The 27,677-nt window shown below is 40.3% G+C and overlaps 1 protein-coding gene across 10 annotated transcripts in view; it reads right to left on the bottom strand.

The window, feature by feature from the left end:
• Positions 1-25,923, bottom strand: part of SOS2 (SOS Ras/Rho guanine nucleotide exchange factor 2) — a 92,524-nt gene extending 66,601 nt beyond the window's left edge. For 7 of the 10 annotated variants that reach the window (XM_036437390.2, XM_036437414.2, XM_036437407.2 and 4 more), the window contains exons 1-3: positions 25,185-25,922; positions 3,971-4,096; positions 744-875 (exon numbers count right to left, since the gene is read on the bottom strand). In XM_036437390.2, coding sequence (XP_036293283.1) covers positions 744-875; positions 3,971-4,096; positions 25,185-25,271 — 345 coding nt within the window. In that variant the 5' untranslated portion in view covers positions 25,272-25,922. Of the gene's footprint in view, positions 1-743; positions 876-3,970; positions 4,097-25,184 lie in introns of all 10 variants that reach the window. The other 3 variants (XM_036437400.2, XM_045581008.1, XM_036437384.2) reach the window with 2 other exon arrangements.
• Positions 25,924-27,677: the final 1,754 nt, after the last annotated feature.

Genomic DNA, 27,677 nt, shown 5'->3' with positions numbered 1-27,677 from the left:
AAATCTTTGGCTGGACTTCACTGAAAACTTCTTAATACATTACCCAAAACCCATTTGACAAGTATCTGCTATCTTCAAGGACCTTGCTTTAACCAATATCCCCAAATATCAATGGTTTCTATTGAGGAGAGGACATATATATGTATGTATATACATATACACATACACAGATATATATACTCTAGTACAGCCACAATATATAAGGACACACACACACACACATATGGAAGAGAGGGTCTTAGAATGCTACCAAGGGGTATTCAAATCCAAGCACACCAAGTATTTCCTATAGATTAAATAATATTCCCTAGTTTACTTTCCAATGTATAAAAAAATCTGTGATAAATACAGATTAATTTAAAAACAGTTTTGAACTCACAGTTTTTGATATTATGCATCTTCTTAAGAAAAGGTTGAAACTCAGGGTAGTAGTCATCAGTTTATGCCACAAAGATATTGCTTATCACTAACTTTTAATATTATTTGAAACATAATCTGATTTTTATCAAAGTGTACTTATTTTTATTTTGTACACATATTAAGAAATACATATGTACATGTAAGTACAAATATAAGCACATACAAGTGCACATATACAATAACATAATCCATACTATTTACTATATGTGTATGTATGTGTATATATATATATATATATATATATATATATATATATACATAACAATACTATATAAGTATTTTTATTATGAAGAACTTCCCCAATGTTTAATTTTTTTTATTACCTTCAGTGAAGGATGGATTTTGTCCACAGGCAGTAAGAGGGGATTTCTTCGTTTTCGTTTCTCTATGGCAGATTGTGCATCAGCAATAGCCCACTTATCAATTGGATGAGGAAAGGTCTTTTGAACTCGTTCCTATTTAGATGATAGCAGTACTATTATTAACAGAAGTGTTCATAAGTAGAAAATTCATACAACTTTATTACCATTCTTAATGGTAGTAGGTAGAGTAATACGATGTTTCTATTCTTGTAATAAGTAAAAAGAAAATTTTTTAAATTAACAGGACTATTAAGATTTTCCCAAATAATCCCCATGGGTAAATAAAAAGGTGAAATTTAAATAGAAAGCTTTAAGAGTAAACATAATTAAAATGGAACTGAAAAGAAAAGAAAAAGAAATAATATTAAGATAGATTAAAACTAGCCAAAATAGAGCGTTGGTCTGCGGGCTGAAAGGTCCCGGGTGTGATTCCGGTCAAGGGCATGTACCTGGGTTGCGGGCACATCCCCAGTAGGGGGTGTGCAAGAGGCAGCTGATGGATGATTCTCTCTCATCGATGTTTCTAACTCTCTATTCCTCTCTCTTCCTCTCTGTAAAAAAAAAAATCAATAAAATATATTTAAAAAAATAGATTAAAACTAGCATAAAATACTCTATCAGTGATTGCACAGTAAGGGTTCTTAGAAAAAATTCACTCATTATTAATAATTATTATACACTCACTCTCCTTTTGCTTATCTTAGATCTTCAGATATAGAGAAGAATTTTAAAAAGAAGAGCGATCATGTACCTCTTGGAGGATCAAGTGGGTGGCGGAACTTAGAGAATGACTTAAGGAAATGCATCTCTTAGTAAAAAAAAAAAAAAAAAAAAAAAAAAAAATCCAAGCCTTTTAGGACACTATTATATTATAGTTCATTTAACCTTAATTTGAACCAGTGATTGGTATGAATAATGAGAAGTAATGATAACTGAATCAATTTAGCATAATTTCTAATTTTTTAAATTATATTAAGCTTTTAGCATATTTAGTTATTGAAAAGTATGCTTTTATTATATTTATTTAATGAGCAATTCTTACAGCAGAGATTAGGGAAACAAATGCTTTAATGCCCAGAGTCCCTGAATTTCTTAATAGCTCAATTACTCCAAAGAAAGATTTTCCTTCATACTGGAAGCTGCTGCCTTATTATAGAAACAACTAGAGACCCGGTGCACGAATTCATGCACAGGTGGAGTCCCTCTGCCTGGCCGGTGATTGGGGCCGATTGGGGCTGATCGGGGCCAACCAGCAAAGGGAGAGACCATGGGAGGTTGGCAGGCCAAGGGAGGTTGGCTGTGGGAGTGCACTGACCACCATGGGGCAGCTCCTGAGTTGAGTGTTTGCCCCCTGGTGGTGAGTGCATCGTCAAAGCAACTGGTTGATAGGTCATTTGGTCGGCCGGTCATAATGGTCACTTAGGCTTTTATATATACAGATACTCAAAGGAGAGGTGATATAAACAGTATAGTGCAAAGACAGACTTATGGATAGAGGGCAGGCTGGCAGCTGGCAGGGAGGGGTGGCTGGCTGCAGGGGTAGAGGGACTAAGCAAAAAAAAGAAAAAAAACTCATGGGCCATGGACAATAGTGGTGACTGCCAGGGGGGAGAAGGGGGTTTGGAGGAGGTGAAGAGGGTATAGGGGCATAGTGATGGATGAAGACTTATTTATTTTAATCCTCACCAAAGAATATGTTTATTGATTCTAGAGAGAGGAAGGCAGGGAAAAAGCGCAGAACAGAGCAACATCAACTGGCTGCCTCTCACATATGCTCAACCCATGGTTCTAACTGTCAACCTACTATGTGCCCTGACTGGGAATTGAGCAGTTGACCTTTTGGTGTACAGGGTGATGCTCCAACCAACTGGGCCACACCAGCCAGAGTAATATATTATTCCTTTAATAGAATGACAATATTTACATGCAGTAAAATGAACAGATCTGAAGTGTACAATTCAAAGAGTTTTGAAAAATGCTTTCCTAATCAAGATACACAACATTTCTATCATCTCTATCTCCACCCATCAAAGGCAGCCACCCATGATCCTGATTTCTATCATCATTCGTTTTAACTGTTTCTGAACTTCATCTAAATGGTATTATCATAATATGTATTCTCTGGGGTCTGGCTCTACGTTATGCCTGTGAATTGCAGCTATGTTACTGCATATATCAATAGTTTTTTTTTATTTTATTACTGAGTAGTATTCCATTTTTATAAATCTGCCACAATTTGTTTACCTATTTTCTTATGAATAGGAATTTGAGTTGTTCCAAATTTTGGCTATTATGAATAAAATCGTTTGAACATTCATGTCTAAGTCTTTTGTAAACATATATTTTCATTTATCTAAGGTTAATTACCTAAGATTAAAATTGCTGGGTCATAGGCTAGATATATATTTAGCTTTATAAGCAACTGCCAACAATTTTCCAAAGTGGTGATACAATTTTTCACACCCACCAATGTAAACAGTTCTCCTTGCTCTACATCTCATCAACACTTGATGTTATCAGTCTTTAACTTTATCCCTTTCAGTGAGTGTGAAATGGTATCTCATTGTGGTTTTCATTTCTATTTCCCTGATGACTTGTGAGCTTGTTCACCTTTTCACGTAGATCTTCTTTCATGAAATACCTGTTTAAGACTTTTGCCCATTTGGAGTAAAAGAAAGATGTCTTTTTATTTGTAGAAGTTCTTAACATATTCTGGATACAAATTCTTTGCAAGGAATACATACTAGAAAACATTATCTCCTAGTCTGTGACACCTTTTAATCCTCATTAATTTTATTCTTTAATTCATACTATACCTGAGTCCTCTGTAAAAAATACTTGCTTAACTTCAGGTTATAAAGATACTCTCCTGCAGTTTCTTCTAGAAATTTTATTGTTTCAGCTTTTGTTTAAGATAATGATCCATCATGAACTAACTTTTGTGTGAAATTAAGTTTCAAGGACTTTTTGCCCCACAAGTGAATACAGTTGTTTAGCACTTTTTTTTTTGGCTGAAAATTTTTTCTTTCCCCATTGTATTGCCTTGATATGTTTGCCCAAAATGAACTGACCATCTAATCCACATAATGGCATTAGTTTCCACAATTTAGAACAAAATATATTTGGATTCAAAAATTTATTTGTATAGTGGCTCAGTAAGTTTTTTAAATAACAAGATAGCTTTTTACCTCCACATCTTGAACAGTCCTTGGTTGGGCCATGCATAATTTACTAAGCAGCTGAAAAATCAGCTCTTCAATATAATAGAGAGATTCTTCATTAGCTGAGAGATTGGGATGTACTTGCTCCTGAACCTTTAAAAACAAAATTCTCAGTTAATATTAGTTAATATAAATATTCAATAAAGAATATTTATTGAATAAAAGTCAGAATCTTATCTACAACAAAAGGATAATATGCTAATTAGACCAAACGTCCTTCTGGGCATCATTTTGGACGATGCTGGGCTGGAGCAAAGCCCGCGTTCCAGAGGCCTAGTGGCGACAGCCAAAGGGGAAGCACCCTGGGTCCCGGATGCCTGACAACGGTGGCTGCAGCAAAGCCTGGGTCCTGGGTGCCCAGAAGGAAGCCGGTGCTGGCAGCCAGAGGAAGGAAGGCCTACTCTTGCATGAAGTTTCATGCATCGGGCCTCTAGTATATAATAATATAGTAGTATAGTTACTCATTTACAGACACGAAACACACACACACAAATACCTGTATTTGTTGATCTTTGTCAACTTTTCTTAATCCACAGAGCAGTGGTTCTTAAATTTTTTGAGATCCTATGACAATCTATTGACCCTTCTCCACCTTACCACCAAAAAATTATATACACATAAAATATTCTATATAATTTCAGAGGAATCACAGACATTCTGAAGTTAATTAATATATTACTAAAAGTCCCTGCAACAGAAGTCTCTCTAAATAACCATAATACTTTACAAATTATAGAGCTGCTCTAAAATGTTAGTCCACTTTCTTTTACGCTCCTTCCTTATTGTCATCAGGTAGTTGGACTGGGCCTCTTTTGTTAAAATTTTTTTGTGTGTCCTATAATAATTTTTTATTTTTCAATTGACATATAGTATTATGTTAGTTTCAGGTATATAATCCTGTAATTAACATTTATATAACTTACTAGAAGCCTGGTGCCCAGGTTAGTACACTGAAGGGGTCCCTTGGCCTGGCCTGCAGGGATCGGGCGAAACCGGCTCTCCAACATCCCCTGAGAGTTCCAGATAATGAGAGGGCGCAGGCCAAGCCGAGGTATCCCTAGCCAAGGGATCCGTGCACTGGACCTCTAGTATGCATATAAGATCTTTGGTTAATCTCTTCCTGCCCTCTCCCCTCCCCTCATCCCTCTGAAATTCATCAGTCTGTTCCATGTTTCCATGTCAGTGGTTTCCGCTGTGTTGAGCGTCTGCCCCCTGGTGGTTAGTGTGCGTCACTGCTATCGACCGGTAGACTGGTTGGCCGCGCTTAGGCTTTTAAATATATAGATAAAGCGATCACCCTGATAAACCTATCCTGTTTCCCCAAAAATAAGACAGTGTCTTATATTAATTTTTTCTCCCAAAGTTGCGCTAGGTCTTATTTTCAGGGGATGTATTATCTTTCCATGCACTAGGTCTTATTTTCGGAAGATGTCTTATTTTCGGGGAAACACGGTAGTACTCATAGTCATTACAATATTAGTGATTATATTCCCTATGCTATATTTTATATCCTGACTATTCTATAACTATCAATTTGTACTTCTTAATCCCTTCATCTTTTTCTCCCATCCTCCCAACCACCCTCCCATCTGGCAGCTGTCAAAATGTTCTCTGTATCTATGAGTGTTTCTGTTTGCTTATTCATTTATTTTGCTCTTTAGATTCCACTTGTAAATGAAGTCATATGGCATTTGTCTTTCTCTGCCTGACTTATTTCACTCAACACAATACCCTAGGGCCATCCATGTTGCAGATGGCAAAATTTCACTCATTTTTTTTTAATGGCTGAATCATATTTCATTGTATAAATGAACCACTTCTTTACCCATTCATCTATTGAGGGACACTTAGATTGCTTCCAAATCTTGGCTATCCTGACCTATATAAAAAAGGTTAATATGCAAATTGACCCAAAGGTAGAACAACTACTAGTCGCTATGATACGCACTGAACATCAGCGGGCAGATACTCAACACAGGAGCTGTCCCCTGGTGGTCAGTGTGCTCCCAAAGGGGGAGCTCCTCTCAGCCAGAAGCTGGGGCTCATGGCTGGTGAGTGCAGCAGGAATGACAGGAGCCTCTCCTGCCTCCGTGTCAGTCAGAAATCCCCAAAGGCTCCAGGACTGGGAGAGGGCACAGGCTGGGCTGAGGAACGCCCCCGAGTGCATGAATTTCGTGTACCAGGTCTCTAGTTGTACATAATGCTGCAATGAACTTATACATGTATACATCTTTTCAATTTAGTGTTTTGGGTTTCTTCAGGTAAATACTAAGAACTGGAATTGATGGGTCCTTTATCTCTTTGTTTTAAAATCTTCTTTATCTGGTATAAGTATTGCTACTCAAGCTTTTTTGTTTTTTCATTTCCATAAAATATCTTTTTATATCCCTTTACATTCAGTCCGTGTGTTATCTGAAGTGAATCTCTCATAAGCATCTTATGTAAAGGTTTTGTTTTGTTATCCATTCAGCCACCCTATGTCTAATTGGAGAATTTAACCCATTTACTGTATTTTTCGGACCATAAGACGCACTTTTTCCCCCCCAGAAGTGGGGGGGAGGGGAAAGTCCCTGCGTCTTATGGTCCAAATATAGCCTACACATATACTTTAAAAAAAAAGTTTTTTTACTTGCCCGGCTCTGTGTGGTCTCTGTGTGCTTGCCTGGCTCTAAAATGGTTCTAAATGCTGCTGTTTACTTTACAGGGTTGATTACATGTGTTTATGACTGTGATGTTGGGTTTTAATGCACATAAAATATTTTAGGACACTATTTGTTTCAGAATCTTTTTTTCTTCATTTCCCTTCTCTAAAAACTGGTGCGTCTTATGGTCCGGAGCGTCTTATGGTCCGAAAAATACGGGGTGTGTGTGTGTGTGTGTGTGTGTGTGTGTGTGTATATATATATATATATATATATATATATATATATATACACACACACACACACACACACACACACACAATAATTATTGCCAATTATTATTCATGACAGCTTTGCTGGGTAATCTTGGTTGTTTAAGTCCGTCCTTATATCATGCCTCCCCGGTCTCCCAAGCTGAGGAACTGTAGCATGCACCCTCCTGTTGTTGTAAGTCCTGATTGCTGTTGGCATGACAACGACAGAGATTTACTGGCTGCAAAGCATGACCTTGACTACAGCAAAGGAGCTACTATGCAGGGCCCATCCTGTGGAGCAAGACACACTTCAGCAAAGAGCTCACCCTTTGAGGATGTCCCTTGTGGAAGTGGCTGAGTAGTGTCTGATGTGATCTGATGCTGTCCATCCAGTGTGTTGGCTCTGAGTCCTCCTGGGATGTATAACTAAGATCAGAACTGCCTGTGCCCTGCCTAGGGCCACATAGCACTATAAAACAATCTGCAGATGACTCCTACTTGTGCTGGGCTTAGAGGTGCCCAGGAGAAGCCAAACTATGAACTGAGACTGGCTGCTGTTAGTATCAGGCATAGGACCCCTTAGCAAGAGGTATGGGCATGCCAAGGCCAGATGCTGCTTTTTTGAGGTTTGTGAACCTTTGAGAGATTTTGGGAAAGTCCAACGTATAAGCCAACACAAGCCATTTATGTGGGAAAGCCACTGGAAGTGTTTTATAGGTGGGCTTGAAAGTTGGGTGGGGCGTTGTCTCAGGGAATCACCAGACCTGGGTGATCTGTGTTAGCCAAATTGATGGAGACTGGGCTATGACACCCGCCTGCCAGCGGGTGAGGGATTAGGCTCAACAAAGGAACAATAATGCCTCTACCAGCACTTCTGAGAGAAAGCTGCCCCTTCAACTCTCACCCCAAAGCCAGGCAATTTGGTTCCTCCCTGGTATCTTTCGAACTGCTATCCCAGAGCTGGAGCTTAGAGTGAGTTCAAGTAAGTCCTAAGAGGAACACCTGGGATTCCAACAGCCCGTCATCTCAGCCACAACCCTCCCTGGTTTCACAGCCAGGTTATGGGGATTTCTCTTCCCAGCTGAGTGGGGAGCCTGGTGTATGGCTGGGACCCTTTGCTCCTCAGAATAAACCTCTGAAGCAGAGATATCCCTCCTGATTTTTAACCACCACACATAGATAGGGACCAGCATGTTGCACATCTCTATCCCTCTACCAGTCTCCACCAGGCTACTTCTTTATATCCTTAGTTATAGGACTTGGGTTCAACTAGATTTCTTGCTGTCTGCATGACTGTTATTTTGAAGTTTAGTTGTAATTTTGATGTGGTTGCAGGAGAATATGAATCCCTCATTTACCTACTCCACTATCTTGGCCTGTTGTTAAATTTCTTAAAGTTAGAACTTAGTAATCTGTCCTAAAAAGAATCCAAACTGGATATAAGGAATAATAAGGTAAAACATAATGCCTAGTATAGAGTAAGTATCAAGTAAATACTGGCTGAAAGAATAATTGAGTGAAGTACCACTATAACTTTTTATGCTACAGTATTAGAAGATGTAAGTGCCATTAACATAAAAAGTAATGGAAAATTTAGCCATGGCCGGTGTGGCTGTTGGTTGGAGCATGGTCCTGTACACTAAAAGGTAGTGAGTTCAATTCCCCGTCAGGGCACATAATCAGGTCACGGATTCTATCCCCAGTCAGGGCGTATGTGAGAAGCAATCGACTGATGTTTCTTTCTGTCATTGTTTCTCTCTCAAAAAGTCAATAAAAAATAAAAGTTAAAAAAATATTTATAGTCTTACTGAAAAATTCATTCAATAATTAAAAACCTTCCCACAAAGAATAGCATGAAGTTGATCACTTCATCTAAATTCTCAAAGTTTGTCATAAAACTGTTATGTCCTCTTGTGAATTTTTAAGTGTGTAAGATCTTTAGCATCTCCTTTCATTCCTATATTTGTGTGTTCAATTTTTTTTCATGATAAGTCTCTCAGAGGTTTATCAGTCCTATTTCATTCAACTTTTCAAGAACCGATTTTTGGCTCTGTTGATCCTATTTATGTTGGTAGTATATTTCAATTATATCTGCTTCATGTTCATACTTTTTATTTACTTTTCCTAACTTCTTGAGATAGGTATATGGTCATTATTTTTCAACCTTTCTTTTTGTCATATGTATATTTCTCTAAGAACTACTTCTGTAAAAAACAACAAACCCCCCTCCCCCACAGATTTTTGACATGGAATATTTTTGTAGCCACACATTTCAAAATAGCATCTAATTTTCACTATGGTTTCTTCTTTGACCTTTAGGATTTACAAGTACTTTTCTTTTTACACATATGGGATTTTTATTTTATTTTTTAACTAGAGGCCCAGTGCATGAAATTTGTGCACAAGGAGGAGGGAGGGAGGGGAGATGGTGGTGTCTCAGGCCAGCCTGCACCCTCTCCAATCTGGGACCCCTCGAAGGATGTCCAACTGCCCATTTAGGCCCAATCCCAGTGGATTGGGCATCCCTCTCACAATCCAGGACTGTTGGCTCCCAACTGCTTGCCTGCCTGCCTTCCTGATTGCCCCTAACCACTTTTGCCTGCCAGCCTTATCACCCCCTAACCACTCCCATGCCAGCTTAATTGATGTCTAACTGCTCCCTGACAGCCTCTTAGCCCCCAACGTCCCTCCTCTGCCGACCTGGTCACCTCTAACTGCCCTCCCCTGCAAGGTTGATTGCTTCCAACTGCCCTTCCTTGCAGGCCTGGTCCCTCTCAACTGCCCTCCCTTGCAGGCCTGGTGCCTCCCAGCTGCCTTCCCCTGCTGGCCATCTTGTGTTCACATGGTGGCAGCCATTTTTGACCATATGGGAGCAGCTATTGTGTGTTGGAGTGATGGTCAATCTGCAAATTACTCTTTTATTAGATAGGATAGAGGCCTGGTGCATGGGTGGGGGCCAGCTGGTTTGCCCTGAAGGGTGTCCGGATCAGGGTGGGGGTTCCCTTGGGGCATGGGGTGGCCTGAGCGAGGGGCCTGTGGTGGTTTGCATGCCCCCTCGTGACCCAAGTGGAGGCCCATAAATTCCTGGTATCTGAAATTTATTTACCTTCTACAATTGAAACTTTGTAGCCTGGAGTGGAGCCAAGCTTTCTGCTTGCTCTGTGTGGCAGCCATTTCTGTTTGGATTTGTTTACCTTCTATAATTGAAACTTTGTAGCCTTGAGTGGAGGGTTAGGCCGGCAAGGGCAGGTGGAAAGCTTGGCCTCCTGCCTGGGAAACCCAAGCTTCCCTCCTGGTAGCCATCTTAGTTGGGTTTATTTGCATACTCAGATTGGCTGGTAGGTGTGGCTTGTGAGTGTAGTGGAGTGATGCTTAATTTGCATATTACTCTTTTATTAGGTAGGATACCTCCAACCTTTATTCTGCAATAATATGCTTGTATGTACAAAAAATTCATGGGCAGATATGGTAGACAACAAAAAAATTTCTTTGGGGAGGAGGATCAAGGACTTAAGTTCATCAAAGACATTTTACTGACTCTTCTGCAGTGTCTGAATATGTTTTTAAAAATCAGTGCAAATATTACCTTTTAAGTTAAAAATAAAAAATAAATTGCTAAAGAGATCTCAGAAGCAGTTTTGAAAAACTTACTAACATAGTAGGTACAGCAGCATCATAAAGGCTACTTTTAAAATATATTATATTTTTATTGATTTCAGAGAGGAAGGGAGAGGGAGAGAGAAAGAGAGATGGAAACATCAATGATAAGAGAAAATCATTGATCGGCTGCCTCCTGAACATCCCACAACGGGGATTGTGCTTGCAACCGGACATGTGCCCTGACCTAGAATCAAACCATAACCTTCTCGTTCATAGGTTCATAGGTCGACACTCAACCACTGAGTCATGTAGGCTGGGTTCCTAAAGACTTTTCATACTACTTTGGTCATAAAAATTGCTGTGCAAAGTCCTACTGTAAAACAAAAGTCCTTAATTTTCATCTTTTCCTTTTGTTTTCCTGTACACCGTCTCTCACAAACTGAGTAGAATGTTATTCCCTCTTCTGTCCCTCTTTTTGGTTAAAGGATACATGTAGCTATAATTAATCCTTTTTTCGTGTGTGTGTGTGTGTGTGTGTGTGTGTGTGTGTGTACATTCCATTGTCTGAATATGCCACAATTTATCTTTTATTCTAGATAGATCTTTGAGTTTCTTTAGAGGTATCCTATATAATAAAGATGTAATATGCAACTGGTCGTCACGCTGTGAAGCGTAATGACTAACTGCGTAATGACTAGATCATGGATGAGCAGGAGGGTAGGGGCAGCGAGCTACAAGCGGGGTGGAGAGCTACAGGAGGGTGCAGGGCAACAAGCTAAGAGGGAGAAGGGGTGGGGAAAGTTACAGGCAGGCAGGGCAGAGGGTGGAGAGCTCCAGGAGGGTGGCAGCAAGCTACTGGCTACAAGCAGGTGGCGGAGAACTACAAGAAGGGACAGGGCAGCAAGCTATGAGGGGGTGGGGATGCTACAGGAGGACAAGGCACCGGGTGGAGAGCTACTGGAGGGCAACAGTGAGCTACTGGCACATGAATTTGTGGGCAGGGATACAAGTTACTAATAATGTTACTTAGGAGCTTTCTTATACACTGAGTGGTCAGATTAATTTGATCTCTGAATGCATAATAATCTGGCTACTCAGTGTATATCCTATATAATAAAATGCTAATATACAAATTGCCCCTTCGACCAGGAGTTCAACCAGCAGGCAGGCCGGCCCACCACCCATGTCTCCTCCCCCTGGAAGGCTGGCCGGACCCAACCCATGCATGAATTCTTTTGAGAAAAGTTCTGACAATGTTCTGTTTTCTAACATGGGTGATGGTTAAACAGGTATTCCTCAAATTGTATATTTATGTTTTATACATTTTCTGGTTGTGTGTTACCTTTCACCGTGGATAAGGTTCTTAAAACTTAAGAGAGTCAAAGGCGATGTTATCAATAGGTCAAAAGGGCTCTCCTAGTTCCCAGCTCAATGAATTACATTAAAATGTTAAAACACTGGAGACAAAGAATATCCTACAGGTTTAGGGTGAAAGGAGAAAGTGAGTCATTAGGCTAGCTCCAGATTTCAACAGTAACATTAGAAGCTAGAAGGCAATGATTTCCAACCTAGATCCTAACAAACTATAAAATGAAGACTTGCTTAGCTAAAACATGGTAAAAAAAAAAAAAAATGTATCTCCCATATACCCTTTCTCATCAAGTTTTTATAGTTTGTACCTCACTAAAACAAGAGAATAAATCAAGAAAGAGAAAAATACTGGGTAAGGGAAACAAAGGAACCAACACAGAAGGAAAGTCAAAAGAACACTCGGATGGAGTGAAGAGAAATTATGAGAGTTGTACAAAAGGCAAAGAAGATCATCAGTTCAAATTGGAGCAGATCAGAGGTTCAAGGAGAAAATGTCTCAAGAAGATGAAATTGATAAGAGTATATGATGGATCTAAAAATCTTAAAAGGATATTTAAACATCTGATAGAGAGTTTGTGCTTGAATTAATAAGTATATAGAAAAGTATACAAACAAATAAACAAGATGAGCATTAACTCTAGTCTAGTAAAAACAAAAGGTTAAGTACAAAAATAAAAGTGGTTTAACTATAAAATAGCATCTATAATCATAATAATGTAAACTTCAAATATTGATCCAACTAAAATTAAGATATAACCATGAGGTTAGGGAAAAGGCAGAAAGTATATATGTGTGGTTGGAAAAATAAATGTATGTGTATTAAAGAATATGAAATCTTTAACTTCCATGCTGAAAAGTCAACAGATAATGCACACAACAGAAAAATAAAGAAGTAGCAATATAAGTACTTTATTCTCTTAGTGATATGGAATATTGAAACAAATCACTGTAAAAAATAGAAGTGATTGCCTGTAGGAAGCAGAAAATTTTGTGACTAGGGAGGAGATACTTTTTCACAGCAAGACTTACAAAGCTTTTTATTTACATAAGTAATTTTGACAAAATATGGACTAATTTATAAAGAAACATGATTTGAAGAAAGGAAGTAGGAAAGAGGAAGGACACATGAAACTTTAGACAATAAGACTTTTTAAAAAGAAGTGTGGATAAGAGTTTAAGTAAGGCAGTTAGAAACTCATATGGGACCAACACAAAAAAAATCAGGCTTTATGTTTTCTTATAAATTCAAAATACTAATAGATTTGGCGAAATAAATATTTCCTCTTACATCTTGCACTTTAACATGACAAGAGGAAACTTAACTACATCTGACTATATATTTCTATTAGACCCACAAATAAAAGACTTTTTATATGAAATAAAAATTTATTGGCAGGTTGACAGTGGTGTTCACAAGGCTATTTCTTATAACATCCTTCCATAAAAGCCAAGGGCCCTCCTCAGTGAAAATGTGCAAGAGAATTAAGATATATCTAACTGGTATGGATTTTTTTTCTATGATTATGATTTCAGTAAATAACTTGCAAAAGAACTTCAACATTGAGCATCAAAATTTTTTTTTTATGTCAGCGCTAGCTGATTTGGCTCAGTGGCTAGATCATCGGTCTGGAGACGAAAGGGTCCCAGGATTGACTCCGGTTAAGAACACGTACCTCGGTTGCAGGCTTCTCCCTGGCCAAGGCGCTGGGAGCACATGCAGGAGGCAACCAATCAATATGTTTCTCTCACATCCAAGTTTCTCTCTGTCTTTCCCTTTCTCTTTTACTTTCCCTAAAAGTTAATGGAAAAATATCCTTAGGTGAGGATTAACAAAAAAACAAAGTTTTTATGCTAAACTTCTTAAAGTAGTTGCAAATATGAAAAGTCATTAAAACAAATATATAATGTTAAAATCCCACCCACAAATATTAATAGGCCATCAAGATGACAAAAGATAATCATACTTTGCACTTCAACCAGTATTTACTATTTCAGCACCCTAAGACACAGTAGACTTAAAGCTACCACATTAGAACAAACTCACCTATCATTTTTTTTTTGAAGGTCTAGTCAGAAAAAGAGCAATTAAAATAATTTTTAGTCTTTAGTAGTAGATTAACAAGTCAGACCTGTATTTTAGTTACATCACATTTTCAAGTTGTCAGAAGGTATTTCCTTACACATACACAGTAAACAAAAGTCATAATACTATAGAGATCCAGGCACAGACACTATAAAAGCATTAAATTTTAAATTATTTTTTATCCTAATATACACTAGATTGACAAATTTCAGAATGTTATTTCCTAATTTATATTTTTAAGTTCTCAATATTCACATAAATAAAAATTCCTACCAGTATATTTGTTTAATCAACTAATATTTTAGTTTCTGGTACAATCCTATATAATAAAAGCTAATATGCAAACTGTCCCCTTGACCGGAAGTTCAACTGGGAGTTCAATCAGGGGGCAGGGCTAGCCTGCCAACCACCCGGCCCCTCCCCCAAGCCAGCCCGGCCCAATCAGCCCCAATTGGGGCAGGCTTGCTGGATCTCACCTGTGCACAAATTTGTGCACTGGGCCTCTAGTCTATTTATATAAGACCTAAGTGACCATTTGACTGGTCAACCAGTTACTATGATGCACACTAACCACCAGGAGGCAGACACTCAATGCAGAATCTGTCCCCTAGAGGTCAGTGCGCTCCCAAAGGGGAGTGGTGCCTGTGGGTGCCGGTTTCAGCCTGATTCCCGCAGGCCACCCTGAGGGACCCCACCGGTGCACAGTTCTGTGCAGCAGGCCTCTAATGTAGAAATAAATCCCTTTGGCTACACAGTGTGATATTTATTTGTTAAATTCTTTATTCCATTGCTAAGATTTCTACAAGGCTGCAAATGTTAAGAATACTGTAAGTTTTGATTGTCATGAAAGTTAAAATTCAATTTAAAAGGCAAAAACAAGGTTTTGTGTTTTTTTTAAAATATATTTTATTGATTTTTTACAGAGAGGAAGGGAGAGAGAGAGCTAGAAATGTCGATGGGAGAGAAACATCGACTAGCTGCCTCTTGCACACCCCCTATCGGGGATGTGCCCGCAACCAATGTACATGCCCTTGACCAGAACCGAACCTGGGACCTTTCAGTCCGCAGACCAACGCTCTACCACTGAGCCAAACTGGTTTCGGCCAAAAACAAGGTTTTTAAAATATAAATTGACAGGCTGATTCTAAAATTTGTAGAGAAATAGAGACCCTAATAAGCCAAAGCAATCTTTAGAAAGGAAAAAAAGAAAAGAAAAAAACAAATTTCATTCTAAAGATATACATTAACCACTATAAAATATTGCTGATAGAAAAAAAATTTAAAACCCTAAGTAAATTAAAAGGTATAGTTTAAGGGTTAGAAGACTCAATATTGTTAAAATTTTTCTAGTAATTCCTCTCAAATGATCTATAAATCAAAATTTCTGTATCTTTTTTATAGAAATTGATCATTTTAAAACTTCTTATGTAAATACACAGGTCCTAGAATAAAGAAAACAGCTGCGAAAGTTGTTAGGCTAAAGCTGGAAAGATAAAACTACCTGATTTCAAGGATTTTTATAAAGCCAACATAATCAAAATATTGTGGTACTGATGTAAAGCTAGGCAGAAAGATCAATGGAACAGAATAGACTTCAGAAATAAAACCACGTATTTATAGACAAATTATTTTGATAAAGGTGCAAAGGTCTTTAGCAAAGGAGAAAGGATAGCCTTTTTAATAAGTGGTGGTAGAGCTTTGCACAGTAGTCAACGAGGTTTATCCGAGGCATGATTATTGCTAATTAGAATAAATAAATAGTGGTCGAACAACCAGATATCCATATGCAAAAACATAAACATAACATATATAAAATTCTCATCATATATAAAAATCAATTAAAATTGATCACAAATCAAAATGTAAAGCCTAGAACTATAAAACTTATATATAAAAAAAGGAGAAAATGTTTGTAACCCTGGTTACTAAAGATGCTTAGATGGCACTAAAAGCACGGTCTCTTCAGAAGCAAATGGATACATTTCATTAAAATGTAAAACTTTTGCTCTTCAAAAATAATATCCTATATCAGCCATCGCCAACCTTTCGGACCTCACTGGTTGGTGACCAGTGCTACAAAGGTTTCCTTAAACCAGCGGTCACAAACCTTTTGGACCTACAGGCCATCAGTGGTCCGAGGACCACCAGTTGGCAACCACTGTCCTATATGATAAAAGGCTAACCAGTCTGGCTCAGTGGATGGAGTGTCGGTCTGCGGACTGAAGGGTCCCAGGTTCAATTCCGGTCAAGAAAATGTACATTGGTTGCAGGCACATCCCCGGTGAGGGGTGTACAGAAGGCAGCTGGTTGATATTTCTCTCTCATCGATGTTTCTAACTCTCTTCCTCCCTTCCTCTCTGTAAAAAATCAATAAGATATATATATATTAAAAAAAAAAAAAAAAGACTAATATACAAATTGTCCCCTTGACCAGGAGTTCGATCAGGGAGCATGGCTGGCCAGCCAACCGCCTGGGACCCCTCCCTCTGGCCGTCCCCGTCCCTGATTGTCCTCCCCAACCCAAATTCCATGCACTAGGCCTTTAGTTCTCCCAATTAAGTTGTTAAAATAATAAAAAATATATATGATCTAAGGTAGCAGTCTTCTCATCAAGGTATATAATCATTAAATGAAACCAAACCCATCCAGTGTGGCTTTGCGGTTGAGAGTCTACCCATGCACCAAGAGGGCACAGGGTAGATTCCCAGTGAGGGTACATGTCCAGGTTTCATACTCAATCCCCAGTAGGTGGCTGCAGGAGACAGCTGATCAATCTTTTATTGATGTTTCTATTTATCTCTCCCTCTCCCTCTCCCTTTTTCTCCACATCAATTTTTTGAAGTGGAGGCAAAAAAAAAAAAAAAAAGAATTGAAACCACAGTTATATGCTATAAACTCACTAAGGTCAGGAACCATTTCTTATGTTTTTGGTTTCTTCCTATTTCCCCACTTCTTTATTCTTAACACACAGGTAACCTAGTATTTACCATACCATGCATAAAGAAAGCACTCAGTAAATACTTGCTAAATAAATTAATTTACAGTAGCAAACAGATTTCTTGGCATAACTGAAAACTAGAGACTGGGGGAAATTAAATAATCCATAATATTTGCTTTTTATTTCACTAAATATGTACCTGGAGATTTAATTATCTCATAAAACATTATAAATGAAAAGTTTCCCCCATTCCCATTGTCTTTTAATATTCACTTCTCACTTTCATTCAGTGCTCTTAGTTAGGTGCTTTCTTAACAGGTTTTCAATGTAGTTTTATTTAAAATGAAGTAAGTTACAGGCCAGGTAAATCATTCTATTTAGGATAATATCAGGGCTTACCATAAAATAATCAAAACATGTAAAAGAGACTATTAGCTGAAGCTAAAATTTTTGTCATTAAAATTTTCCTTCATTGGAATGAAAGAGCATGTGATCTATAAGTACCTTCCCATACAGGCAGGCCATTAGATCATTGGTGCCCAACTTGTCCCAGTGGCAGAGAATTTGGAAATCGCAGTGCTCTTAGCAGAACATGAAATATTAAGATTTCATCAAACTATAAGCAGGGATAATGTTAGTATAAATGACTACAATATTTTAAACTATAGGCCCATGTATGTAAGAGAAAACAAAAAGTACCATAAGCTGTTTTCCTTACAATGCACCATAGATTTAAGAAAAACTTATGAAAAAATAAAAATAAAATTGGATTTTTCCCCTGTGAACTGGGAAAAGATCACAGTTACTAAATATTCTTTCTGATATACTTTTATTGATTTTGGAGAGGAAGGGAGAGGAAGGATAGAAACATCAATGATGAGAATCATTGATCAGCTGCCTCCTGCACACCCTCTACTGGGGATGGAGCCAGAAACCCAGGCACATGCTCTGACAAGGAATCAATCCGTGACCTCCTGGTTCATAGGTCAACGATCAACCACTGAGCCACACTGGCTGGGCACTAAATATGTTTTATTCAGCTATCCTTTGTGTGTCTGACCTAAATCAAGTGAGTGCTTTACAAAGGGTCTAGAAGTGTGAGACAAGAAACAGCAGCAGATGCATTCCTGTTGGCCTGGAGGAAGCAAACAGGTATAGGGAGAGTCATGTGGCAAGGAATGGTGGCAACTTCTAGGAACTGAGGGCCTCAGACACATAATGCAAGGAAATGAATTCTGCCAAAACCCACATAAGCTTGGAAGAGGACCCCAAGCCTCAGATGAGACTGCAGCTGCAGCAAAAACTTAATTTTATACTTGTGGGACCCTGAGCAGGAACCTAGCAAACCATGTCTGGACTTGCAACTTACAGAAACTGAGAGAGAATAATGTGCTGTATTAAGCCACTGGGGTTTTGACAATTTGTTATACAGCAACAGAAATTACAATAAACTAGATGTGCAGCTCCAAGGATTCAATGAAAATATATATAGTGTAATGAGGTAAAACACATTTTATCAATAAATATTGCCATTTCCTTGGCCAGGTGGCTCACTTGGTTGAAGTGTTGACCTGTATTACCAAAAGGTTGCAGGTCAGAGCACATACCTAGGTTGCAGGTTTGAATTCCTGAATGTGTGGGAGGCAAATGATCAATGTTTCTCTCCTCTCTCCAAAAATAAGTTAAAAAAAATATATCCTCAGCCCTGGCCAGTGTGGCTTAGTCAGCTAGGCATCATCTCATGCACCAAAGGGTTGCTAGTTCGATTTCCAGTCAGGGTGTGGGCAGAAGGCAACCAATTGATGTTTCTATCTCTTTATCTCTTTCTCTTGCTTCCTCTCTCTCTCAAAATCAATAAAGTTTTTTGTTTTTTTTTAAATACTACAAACGGGGGAAGAGAAGGAGTTTAGTACTGGTTGAGGTGCCTATTATACATCTATGTAGATGTATTAAGAAGTTAAATATCCAAAGGCAAGGTTCTCAGCCAAAAATATAAATTGGAAATAAAATATTGATTATATGTGAAGTAATGAGGCTAAGTGGGATCTCTAAGAAATCGACTGTAAGTAGAAACAGAAATCCAAAAACTAAGCTCTGGGGCAGTCAGGATGATGCAGTGGGGAGATGAGGAGGAATCAACAAATGAGATCGAGAAGACACACCAGAGAGGGAGAAAACTAGCTAAGTTTTGTGTCCTGGTAACGAGGAAAGGATTTCAAGAAGAAAGAGATCAACTTTCAAATGCTGCTAATGGGTCAATTAAGAAAGAATTACAAAGTGCTATGTAAGTAAGAGGTAATATTTGAATTTACAAAGTGATTTAATAAGAAAATTGGGATACTGAAAATTTTACTTGGAAGAGACAATAGTAGTGCTCACATCTAAATCTTGATATTATTTTCATTGTGTTACTTTATCTCTACACATTAAAATGTGAAGTGTGGAACACTATGTATTTCAAAACCTTTCTACTTAACTATCATATGTTTTATATGAGAAGAATTTTAGGTTGTTAATTTTTAACGTGACTAGACTACATGAGATAATGCTAAATCCATTAGTTCCATTAAAATTCCTTCCTAATTCAAATATGCAGACTAATAGCGGCTATAATCAAACTACTGTTCCCTTGAAAGAGAGGCCATGGTTAATATAATAGACATACTTGATTTATGTCAAGTGGTAACACAGGTAATGCTTTGCATACTCAGCATAAAACACTTTAATGGAATAGTTTTGCTGCAAATATACCATGCCAAACTTAAACTGAAATTAGACGACTACTAAATCATGCCTGACAGGGAGCTAAATGCAGTAAGTTAAAATGCATCCCCAATGCTCATCCAGTTCTGGCTGGAACCCCTTGGGTCATTTTGGGTCAATCCTTAGTTTGGAATAATTCCAAATGATTCTCTAGAGTTCTACTGTTATATTCAGTGGCTTTAGGAAATCCAGAACAACCCACAAAAATCATAGGATCTCCTATTAATTCCTAGCTTTCAATTGGAGTGATGTTTTCAAAAGGCAATTTTGATCAAGTTAATCTGATTACTTTGTTATATAAATAACCCTATAAAACTTCCTTAACCTGGTCTTCCCAAAGTTTCCCAACTAGCTCCATCTCTTTCCTTCTTTAAAACAAGTCAGGTTCCTACCCTTCTCTAGGCCACAAAACTTTTCTTGCCCCCTTTCCTTTGTTTTGTTAATTCCTGTTGATCATTCAGGTATTTACTTCTTCATTTTTGCCTTTCAGTCCACTCAGCCACAGCCATTTAGAATGAAAGTTTTATTAGAGCAAGGGTTGTGCTACCACCTCAGTATCAAAATAGTGCCTGGACACTTGCCAGAGTAGTTGAGTGAGTCGAGTGTCCACCACCAGCACACCAAAAGGTAGAAGGTTCAATTCTGGGTCAAGAGCATGTACCTGGGTTGGAGGTTTGATCCCTGACCTTGGCCAGGTCAGTGGGGTAGGCAACCAATCCAGGTGTCTTTCACACTGGTGTTTCTCTCTCCCCCTCTCCCCACTCCCTCTCTTCCACTCTTTCTAAAAATCAATGAAAAAAAATATCCTGGGGTGAGGATTAACAACAACAAAAAAGAAGAGTGCCTGGCACACAGGAGGCACTCAATATATAGCACTAGAATCTTTCAGGTTTCACAAAAACATTTCTGAATGTTTTTCCTTACCTGCTATTAATTAATTCAGACACTTTCTCACACTTCTTAAATCTTAGATATTTAAGAGCAAATTAATGATTAGGATGGGGAGTCGATATTTAATTAGTCTTGGGAACAAAGTAATTCAACCAATTCTTTTTAGCTCTCTATATCTGTAACTACGGATAGTAGGACAATAGATAATTTCTTTGCCATAGCTAATCTGCAGAGGAATACCTCTCAGAAAAGACATGCACAAAGGAAATATCAGGGACTGAAAAACCTGATAAAAAGACATTAAGTCCTTGACCATGTGGCTCCGCTGGTTTGAGCATCGTCCCATACACCAAAAGGTTGCAGATTCGATTCCCAGTCAGGGCACATACCTAGGTTGTGGGTTTAATCCTCAGTCAGGGCGCATACCAGAGGCAATGGATAAATATTTCTCCCTCATATCAATGTTTCTTTCTCCTCCTCAATAAAAATATATCCTCGGGTGAGGATTATAAAGGAAAATATCATTAAGACATGTTCCCATATATAGAATGCTTACACTAACATTTCCCAGCATACAATCAAACAGTACATGCACAAAGTACCAAAGGCATTTCTAAGATACAGGTAATAAACTGCATTTACAAATATATCCCACGCTCTTTTCCCCGCCCCCCAAGTAATATGATAGCTTCAATGTTCTTGGGGAGTAGTGGTGAAGGCATTTATGTTTCTGGCTCTTTTAGGTAAGATACATAATTTAGCAGTAATGTTAACAATGCATGTACCGGTATTACCCATTAGTAGCGTCATTTTGCTCTGATTTACCCTTTGTAGTTTTGTATGTATTTAAATGTATTTAACAACAAGTTAAAGAACAACACATTCCTATTTCCAACATTATTTTTCCATCAAAGTTCATATTTCTACATAGTGAAATGAATATTTAATGTTGGTTTAAAAAAAAATCCCTTGCATTTTCAAAATCAACAATAGTGACTTTGCCAAATATATATATATATATATATATATATATATATATATATATATATATATATATATATGGCTAATATGTTAAGTGTCTGACCATTGGAGGGATGGGGCCAAAACGAACTCTGACCTCCCCCCAGGGGTCCCAGATCTCCAGAGGACACAGGCCAGGCTGAGGGACCCCACCAGTGCGTGAATTTGTGCATGGGGCCTCTTTTGTGTGTGTGTATGCACTTTTTTTTCCTCTCACAAAAATTAGACAAAATTTGAAAATAAGCAAAACAGATTCCTAAGTGTTCTTCATTGCAGTGCTGTTGATAGCTCTCTATTGACTGGGCTATTACCAATCTATAAGATTAATTTAGAGCTTTTTATCTGTCACAGATGCAAATTCTAATCAGTAGAAAAGATAACCCAAAATTTACTGTTTATATTCTTGTAGGACAAGCATGTCAAACTTGCGGTCCATGGACCGCATGCAGCCCACAACAAATATTTTTGTGGCCCAGACAATATAACAATATGTAAGAAACATTTTAATAAAAATTTCGTAACTTAATTTTTACAATATCCCGTTATACATAATTATTAATAACGAACTACAGCATTCACTAATGACTGGTTACTATAATCGTGTTGTATTCATTTCCCTTACACACCGGCACACCATTTCTCCCCACTAATACTAGCAGTGAACATTTTAGCAGTCTATTGCCACATCATTAGTCTTGGACTGACTTGTTTGGTGTGCACAAAGGAAACATTTGACTTTCAGAGGAGAAAAATAGGTTTATTTGCATTATACTTATTAATTTGTGCAATTATTCAGTGTCTGTTAAGTTACTGTTCAAGAAATTTTTTTTAATTAAAATGTCCTATTATTTTATGTTAAAGATTACTCATTTATTTCAGCCCTTTGTATTCAGCACGCCTCTATCAAAATAAACCTACATTTCTATGAAGTTAAATCTTCTAAGTCATGAGTTGAATCCAAATCATCACCTTTATCGGGGGGGGGGGGGGGGGGGGGGGGGGGGGGAGGCCAAAGGTAGGCTTACAGTTGTTCAGATGAAAAATACTACTACCAACAACTGTAAACCTATTTTTGTCCCACTCTATTGGGTGAGTATTATGATTTTATCTTTCTGAAATTTTACACTGTAACAGTTTTAGAGCTTCCAAGATGCCCAGGTGGACTACCCTGATAGAGCCAATTAAAACTACATTGCTTCTTTCATATGCATATACAAACATTCCTTACAGAACTCTGAGCTCCTAATTGCTCTCATTTATTTAAACCAAAACCTCAAAGTTTAGAATTTCAGCCTAGATGGCAAGCACTTTTTGAGCAGGGCCTTTCTTTTACTCATCTTTGCATTCTTAGAATACAGTATGGTGCCAAGTACCTAAAATGTGTTCAACAAATGTTCAACAAAGGTAGAGAACACCACATGTTCAACAGCAACACCAACTGGAAGAGAAAATCCTATTAGTCTATTGCTGCTTCTACGAATAATGGTAGTAGTCTTTGTAACTATCTGGTCAGCTGGAGGAAGGAAGCCAAGTTCCAGATGCTTTGAATGTGAAGACAGAACCTCCCCAAAAATGGCAGGAATTCTCATTGTGCAAAGACATGGGTGTCAGGTACATGCCAGAATTTAACACATCCTGGAAAGAAACCCTTAGCGGAATTATAAACTTACATGTTGCTATATCACAAATACTTAAACAATACGCAAAACTAGACATAAGCCAAATTACTAACACCAAAAATTTTCTAAAAATATATAAAAAAAGGGTCTTCTGTGAAAATATACCCCAATTGTATAATAGGAAAATAATAAATTAAATAGAAATTGGTTTTTGAATTTATCTCAAAAGACCAAATTTTCTTAGATGTACTTATTCCATAAGCAAAGGATATACAAGAACTGTAGAGTAAGACAATACAGATCTACAAAGCACATGAGTTCCAGAAAAGCAAACATAACATGTAAGTGCAAAATAATAGTCTCAAAGCAACGGATGCTAGTCCTGGCTTTGCTTCGAGCATAACCTGAAGAAATCAATTTGTATCTGTGCATGAAGGATTATCAGGGTCAAAACTACCTATTAAATAAGTTATGCAACACATACTCATATACTATTTGCTAACAGGAAATACTAGTAGATACCTGCATCACACTGCCAACAATACAGACTCCATTCACACTTCTGTGTGGTTGAAGGGTCAATTATTATCTAAACATTTTTCTTTGCTCTTAACCCAGACCGGAATTCATTATCACCACTCAGCACACGTTCCATTTCTTTCCCTCTCCTTTTAGAATAGGGCTGCCCATAGAAGGAAGGTCGATTTAATATTTTAATACCTCATATACCAGTAAAATGATAACTGCCCCTAGTCACGTCCACCAAGTTCTTTAAAAAGACATGACTTGGCCCAAAGAGGCAATATAGTTCCTTGGAAGAATTATGAAAAGAATAGAAAATGTGGAACTCTGAATGCACGAGGACAATGTTTTTACCTTTAAAATATACTACTTTCCTTTCATTTATAAGAAATTTAATGTATATTAGTAAAATTTTAGTTTCCAAATGCAGTCTTTTAATGTTTATTTTCTTTATTTATTTTATAAGGTACTTTTATTTTTGTACAAACGGCAGAAGGAACTAAGTTTGCATCGATGGCATGCAAAGTCCATGTTCAGTAGGCATGATATCGTGCACTCACAGTCTCTAAATTTGTCTTTCCAAATTTGACTTTATTATAAACTTGACATTTATAATAAATTACCTGAATTCACAGAGGAAGATGACAGCATCTACAAGGGAGATGCACTCTAGCGATGCACCCAAACTCAAAAGATCGATTAAAAAAAAAAACACAACAAAAACTAGTTACATCTTTTTTTTTTCCTCTTAACATGATTGCAAGTTCTAAACTGCACCTCGTATAGAAAATGACCAACATCCACAGGGGGAATCTCTTGTAAACAAGGACTCTCAGGAAGTGGATGGAGGGGCGCTTTAAAGTTCTCTCCGGTAAGTAAACGGCAGAGCGCGGCTCGCTGACATTTCCCACATGTCAAACACACCATGTCACCGGAGAGCACTGCCCCCGAGTGAGCAGACGCCCTCTAACTAGCAAACTGCGAGGGGAACACCTCCCGAGAGCTCGACCGAGACGAACCGCCGGGCCTGAAAACGTGCTTTTGTTTTAGAAACTGCCTCACTGCCAGCGGGACTTTCTCTGGCCGAGTCCAGCCCGAGGACAACAAATTGGTCAACGGCGGAAGTTGCCTGACGAAATGAGACTGCAACAGAGATCCAGTATCCAGAGCATAACACAACCTTCCTTCCGGGCCCAGCCAAAAAATTAAAAACAAACACAAACACACACACACACAAAAAAAAAAAAAAAAAAAAAAAAAACTTGAGAAAACGTCCTTTGGGTTGGATGCAACAGGCCATTCGGAGCGCTCCTGCCGCCAGCCGGAGAGACAGGGCTCGGCCCGCGGGCCGGGACCCGGGATGCCGCGAGCTCCCTCCCCGTTAGAACCGGAGGGGCCGCGGCCGCGCACCCCGCCCGCCCGCAGGCCGCCGGCCCGGCCCGCGCCTCCTCCCTCCGCCCGCGGCCGCCGGCACTGACCTTCCGCAGGGCCGGGACCAGCAGTCCCCGCCATTTCGGGCTGTTCTCTTCGCTGAAGAACTCGTAGGGCTGCGGCGCCGGCTGCATGGCCCCGGCGGCAGCGCCTCCGCATCGGGGGCTGCCCGCGGGCCGGGCCGGGCCGGGCCGGGGGCCTGACAGGCAGGGCGCGGGCCGCCTCGCCTCGCCAGGCGCCGCCGCCTCCCGCCCGGGCCGCAGCGACGGCCTCGGCGGCTGGGAGGCGGCGCCGGCGGCGGGCGGGCGGGGGCTCGGGGGCGGCTGCCTCGCCCGCCCGGGTGGCCCGGCCTCGCGCAGCGTCCACGGAGGAAGCGCGCAGGCCCGGGAGCCCGGGAGTCCCCGGCTGCGGCCGCGGCGGCGGCCTCCTGTCCCGGCGGCGCTGCCCGGCCTCGGGCGGGTCCTCCTCCTCCTTTGTCTGGGTCCGCGGTCCGGCGGGGTCCGCTGGCCTCGCCCCCACCCCGGCTCCGCTACGGCTGCGGCGGCGGGCGGAGACGGGCGGCGGCGGCGGCTCTCCTCCTCATCGCCTCCTCCCCGCCTCTCAGGGCCCGGCCCGCCCCGTCACCTCCAGAGGGCCCCGGGGACCGCCCGGCGTGTGCGTCGGGGGAGCAAACCGCACTCGGGCGCGCCCAGGGCCGGCCGCCGCCGCCAAAGCCTCAGCAGCCGCCACAGCGCCCCAGGGCCGCCGACTCGGCCCGCAGCGGCGGCGGCTGGGCCCGCCCCCTGGGCCCCGCGCTCTCCGCCCGGCCGCCGGGCGCCGCACGGAGCATGCGCGCCGCGGGGGCGGCGGCGCCGGCCGGGCGCGGGGGGCGCGGGGGGCGCGGGGGGCGCGGGGGGCGCGGGGGGCGCGGGGGGCGCGGGGGGCGCGGGGGGCGCGGGGGGCGCGGGGGGCGCGGGGGGCGCGGGGGGCGCGGGGGGCGCGGGGGGCGCGGGGCAGCCTGCCTCTGCCCCGGACTTGCCGGGCGCCCGATCCAGACTCACTCCTCACCTCACTGCATTTTATACGAACTCTCCCTGCTCTGGGCCTCCAGAGACAGGACTCACACGGAGCTTCCCAGGACCTCGGCCGTGGGGAGCAGGAGGGGGCTGTGGGGAGAAGAGGCGTTCCGGCTGGGCACGATTTAGGTATTGTAGCGTGGTGCTTTGGAGACTGAAGAAGGGGAGGCGTGGAAAACCCTTCGCATACAGTAGGGTCAGAAAAAGCAGATAACAAAGACATTAATGAAGCCTGGACTTCATTACATTCTTTTTTAAAATATATTTTTATTGATTTTTTTACAGAGAGGAATAGAGTAAGAAACATCTGCCAGCTGCCTCCTGCACACCCCCTATTGGGGATGTGCCCGCAACCAAGGTACATGCCCTTGACCAGAATGGAACCTGGGATCCTTCAGTTTGCAGGCCTTGCTCTATCCACTGAGCCAAACCGGTTAGGGCTTCATTACATTCTTACAGGTCCTTTCCTCTCACAGTCCCCAATGTGTTCACAAAATCGTCATTCTTGTAAAACTTTACAAATATATTTTTGAATATTTTCCTCAATGATGTCCTCCAAATTGTGTAGGCATCAGGTACCACGAAGCCTGGATCTGCCCCTGTAACCCAGTCAATACTCAATAGCAACCACAAAAAAAATCCCCGGACCATAGCTTTCCTGAGTTGAAGAGGCTGACTCTAGAAATTTTATCATTAGCATACATTTCATTCCACTATAGATGCTGAGCATATGGATTGTAATAAATTGTTCCCAGCTACCAGCAGCAAGGAAGGGAAAGGGCCTGCCACAGTTTAGTTCCAGGATCAGTAGCTGAGTGATTAACCTCCCACAAAACACAAACCAAACATTTTGTCATTCTGGCAAGATCAGAATGGCAGGGTTGGAAAATTTACAAGATTATTTTTTCTCATCCAAGAATCCATTGAATCACCTATGTCTTCTAATAAATGGTGACATCTACATTCCCATGTCCTGGGGATAAAAGTGAAATGCGTGTATTTCTCCAAGTAATCTCTCTATCAGCAAGGGCAAAGATTTTGGCTTACATAAAGTGTCTTTGCTTTTTTCTCCTCTTCCTGAACTCCAGCCATAACTATTAAGCAAACTACTAGACTGTGATTGTATTTTCTTTTAGGAGAGTAAAGTTGTTATTGGAAGTTTCATTCTTGGCCAAGAATATTGGAAGCCTTCTCTAGGCCAAACCTGGCTTTAAAACACATTTTGTTCAGCCAAGGCTAAATTTAAATTCTCAGCGCTGTTGTTAACATTTTAAAAACCAGGAGATTTTGTATACCTGGATTTTCAGCTTCTCTTGATAAAGATCTGGCAACACCGGGCCCTGCTGCATTCCTGCAAGGGGATAATCAGCAGGCAGTGAGTATGTCACTCTTTAGAAAAGTATGCCATCCTACTTCCAGTTGGCTATATTCCCCACCTGGCACTCTTCACCCTTTTATGTAACCTGCCTAGTCTCTACAGGCATC

Source organism: Pipistrellus kuhlii, unplaced genomic scaffold (genome assembly GCF_014108245.1).
Source record: "Pipistrellus kuhlii isolate mPipKuh1 unplaced genomic scaffold, mPipKuh1.p scaffold_m20_p_1, whole genome shotgun sequence".
Classification (NCBI taxonomy): Eukaryota; Metazoa; Chordata; class Mammalia; order Chiroptera; family Vespertilionidae; genus Pipistrellus; species Pipistrellus kuhlii.
Note: the sequence above shows the minus strand (reverse complement) of the source record. Positions and strands in the feature narration are given on the sequence as shown.